This window comes from Papaver somniferum, chromosome 2 (genome assembly GCF_003573695.1).
Source record: "Papaver somniferum cultivar HN1 chromosome 2, ASM357369v1, whole genome shotgun sequence".
Taxonomy (NCBI): Eukaryota; Viridiplantae; Streptophyta; class Magnoliopsida; order Ranunculales; family Papaveraceae; genus Papaver; species Papaver somniferum.
In genome coordinates, this window is record NC_039359.1 from 82,065,617 (window position 1) to 82,069,343 (window position 3,727).

General features: G+C 34.4%; 1 protein-coding gene across 1 annotated transcript; it reads left to right on the forward strand.

Annotated features, from left to right (window-relative positions):
• The first annotated feature begins 424 nt into the window (after nucleotides 1-424).
• LOC113351495 lies at nucleotides 425-1,840 on the forward strand. The gene is made up of 5 exons (XM_026595467.1): nucleotides 425-625; nucleotides 725-883; nucleotides 970-1,023; nucleotides 1,129-1,275; nucleotides 1,460-1,840. The coding sequence occupies exons 1-5, from the start codon at nucleotides 425-427 to the stop codon at nucleotides 1,838-1,840; spliced, it is 942 nt and encodes a 313-aa protein (XP_026451252.1).
• Nucleotides 1,841-3,727: the final 1,887 nt, after the last annotated feature.

Below are 3,727 nucleotides of genomic sequence, written 5' to 3' on the forward strand. Positions count from 1 at the left end.
CTCCTAATGTAAATATCCATCCACCAGTCGACTTGGATTTGGATTCTACATTGTTCCAGGTAGCATCCCTGTATCCTTCTAATACAGCGGGATAGCCGTTATAATGCAAACCATGGTCAATGGTTCCTTTCAAGTAAGCCAAAACTCTTGAAACTGCTTTCCAGTGTTCAACTACTGGGTTACTTGAGAAACGACATAGCAATCCCACGGCATGAGCTATGTCCGGTCTTGTGCAATGCATAACATACATAAGACTTCCAATAATACTAGAATACTCAAGTGGTGCATGAGTACGCCCAGTATTCTTCATTAACTTTATAGTAGGTTCTAAAGGAGTAGGGGATGGTTTTCATTTTAAACTATTATGAAATTATTTTTATTTTATTGTATGAGACAGATGAAACCACGTTCATACCCAATAGGAATGAAGTCCAATAATTACGGGACACTTCAACTTAAACAAACTTGGCATAAGTATGGATCATGTCCGGAAAGAACTATACCTATACGGAGGAAAGGAAAAAATTATAATCCAACAATTTTGCGTAAATATGGTCATCCAAAATTATCACCTTATAAGACTCTTAATGCATCACAACCAAACGACAGTTCAAAAGGCCACGAGGTACATACCATATACTGTTAATACTAGTTTACTCACTTTACTTTTGATTATTATATAATAATCATAACGTTTTTTGTATGTGCATAAATACATTGCCAGTATGCGACAATTGAGGTGAACAGAAAATTTCTTGGAGCACAGGCAAAGATAAATATTTGGAAACCGGGTATGGAAACATCAACTGAAATAAGTGTATCCCAAATCTGGGTCACAGCCGGTGACGACGACGTAAAAAATACAATTGAAGCCGGATGGATTGTATGTTTTATACGCCTAAAATTATATACAAGCAAATTTATATTTCTTATTTGGCACCATTGAACTTTATCTTTGTTTTTAATTAGGTGAACAAATACGTATATGATGACGACCAACCTAGATTTTTTATTTTTTGGACGGTAAGTATTATTATCCCTTCTATTATACAGAATGTCCTAGTGAAAAGGACATCTTGAAGGACACATATTATTGTTTGGTAAATCAATTGATTTGTTTTATTTTAGATGGACGGGTACAACAACTCGGGATGCTACGACATCCTGTGTAATGGCTTTGTGCACACAACGCCAGATGTCTGCCTTGGTAGCAGTTTCACTGAGGTATCCACTTTCAATGGGGTCCAGAAAGATGCCAACTTCAGTATTCACAAAGTAAGAAAACACAAGTGATCAAATTTTTATACTCTTTATTTTTCCTCTTTTTTCCGTTGATAATCTTGAATAAAAGTTACATGGAGATCAAATACATCAAGAAATAGAAAACTAACAAGACCTACATAATCATAAAAATTTATTACCAATTTTGATCCATATATGACATTGGATAATTTGGCAGGACCAAATTGGTGGACATTGGTGGGTCCATTTACAAGGTATTCCGGTCGGATATTATCCAAGTTCTCTCTTCACAATATTGTCAGCGACATCAACAAGAATACATTTTGGTGGAGAAATTGTAGATGACAAAAGTAAAGGACGACATACTTCGACACAAATGGGTAGTGGTCATTTCCCTTCAGAAGGTGGTTTGAAAATATCGAGTTATTTTAATTGGGTTCAAATAGTCGATGAAAACTACGTGACCAAAGATCCTAAAAATGTTGAGATAAGAGTTACAAATTCATATTGCTATGGCTTGAAAATTGACGATGACAATTATAATACAAATGGATACGGATTTTACTATGGAGGTCCCGGTTATAATGATAAACATTAATAATAAGGTAGATTAGTGAAAAAAGTTTCTTTTGTAGGCTCGATGAAGGTTTGATACTATGTTAAGCTATTATTCGTAGGCTTTCTTGTTTTAATTTCTTTTAATTGAGTTTGGCTTTCTTTATTACCAAAATATTCTGTTAAATCTTGTATTTGTAGGCTATTTTGTTTTAATTTATTTTAATTGAGCTTAGATTTGTTATTTGTTTATTTTATTTGTTGTTCAGTTTAAAAATCTCGATAAAAAATTGTTTACCATTATGCAGAGAAACTAGAATTATTTCAAATACTAGAACACCGCTTCCATGGTGGGGGAGGGTCGACGGGAGAAAAACAATACACCGCTTCTTGCGTAACGCGTTATACATCATTTTTGGAATGTTATTTTTGAGGCATATTGATAAGAAACGATTTGAAATGTGGTCTTATCACATATACATTGTTTTAGTGGTTCCATAACCAAATGAGTGGATGCATGAACTTTATAAGTTGCTATGTATCCCTTTTAACGGCTCCATAATTCGCTATGCATCTTTGTTTTTGTTTGGAAAGATATTTTTATGCGTATACTACCTCTATTTCGAAAAAAAGAGATACTTTACAGTTTTATTTTTGCTTTAAAATAGGTAAATTGAAAAAGTGAAAGTAATGAAGATGAAAGGTGTATGGATAATTCTTTCGCAGAGGAAATGGCGGCAGAAGCTGAAGCAGAAGAAGCCAGAAAAAGCAAAAGGATGAGAAACTCAAATCTAAACCAGCCTTCGTCAATGAACCCTCATAATTTGCATGTTTTGCCACCTAATTCTAGGGAGAGAAATACACCCAGTATTATGGACAACCAAACTGCTGAGTTGGTGGAAGCTGATATTCCGAGTGCAGCCAACTTGAACACCATAACTGAAAGCCATGGAACATCTGCCCAAGTAATAACCAAAAACTCCTCTTCTGATTCTTTATTCATTAATTGGCTAACAGTTTTCAGTAACTCTCTTTTGTTCGTTAAACATCGAAACTGCATTATTTTTTCAACTGTTTTTTACATATCATGAAGATTATCTCTTGGAACTGCAATGGCTATGGAGCTAAAAATACTAAGAATTATCTTCTAGATATAAACATAATGCTTAATCCAGATATCATATTTCTCCAGGAAACCAAGATTAGTTCTGAGAAAATTTTAAATTATGTTAGGCCTCTAAATTTTCCCAATAACTGTATTGTTCCATCCATTGGTAGAGCTTAGAGGAATTTTCCTGTTGTGGAAAGATGGTTTTTATCTAGATATCATATAAAAGGATAGAAACATGTTTCATTGTCTAGTGTGTAACGATCCGGCCAAACCAAAATGGTTGTTGTCATGCGTCTATGGTGCACCATACTCGCAAGAAAAAACTCTTCAGTGGAACTTTATTCAAAATGTGTGTGATAACTATAACATCACTGCTCCTTGGGTTTTAATAGGGACCTTAATATCACCCTAAACACTGCAGAAAGATCCAATAGTAACAACACTTCGTCTCAGGTATCCTCTATTGCTCAGATTGTGCAAGATATAGGTTTGTCATACCTAGGTTTCCATGGAAACCCATATACTTGGACAAGTAATAAACATGGAACATGGAAGATTAAAACTAGGCTAGATAGAGCCCTTATAAATTCTGATTAGTTAATTTATCACCCCAACTCTTGTCTTAAACATTTACCTTTTCTAGGGTCATACCATTGTCCTATATTTCTTGATATGTCACCAAATGATGTTATTAGTACAAGGAATTGGAATTTTTTTTGAATGTTGGCTTCGTGATGCTTCGTGTAAAACACAAATCAATAATGCTTGGGCCAAGCATTTTAATGGTTCTGCTTCATACTCTTTGGATCAAAAATTATC

Excerpts from the sequence above, each read along its gene's own strand:
- LOC113351495 (XM_026595467.1), top strand. The coding sequence starts at position 425 with ATGAAGTCCAATAATTACGGGACACTTCAACTTAAACAAACTTGGCAT. Across the intron at positions 1,024-1,128 it reads GATTTTTTATTTTTTGGACG|ATGGACGGGTACAACAACTC; the intron begins GTAAGTATTATT and ends GTTTTATTTTAG. Across the intron at positions 1,276-1,459 it reads CCAACTTCAGTATTCACAAA|GACCAAATTGGTGGACATTG; the intron begins GTAAGAAAACAC and ends ATAATTTGGCAG.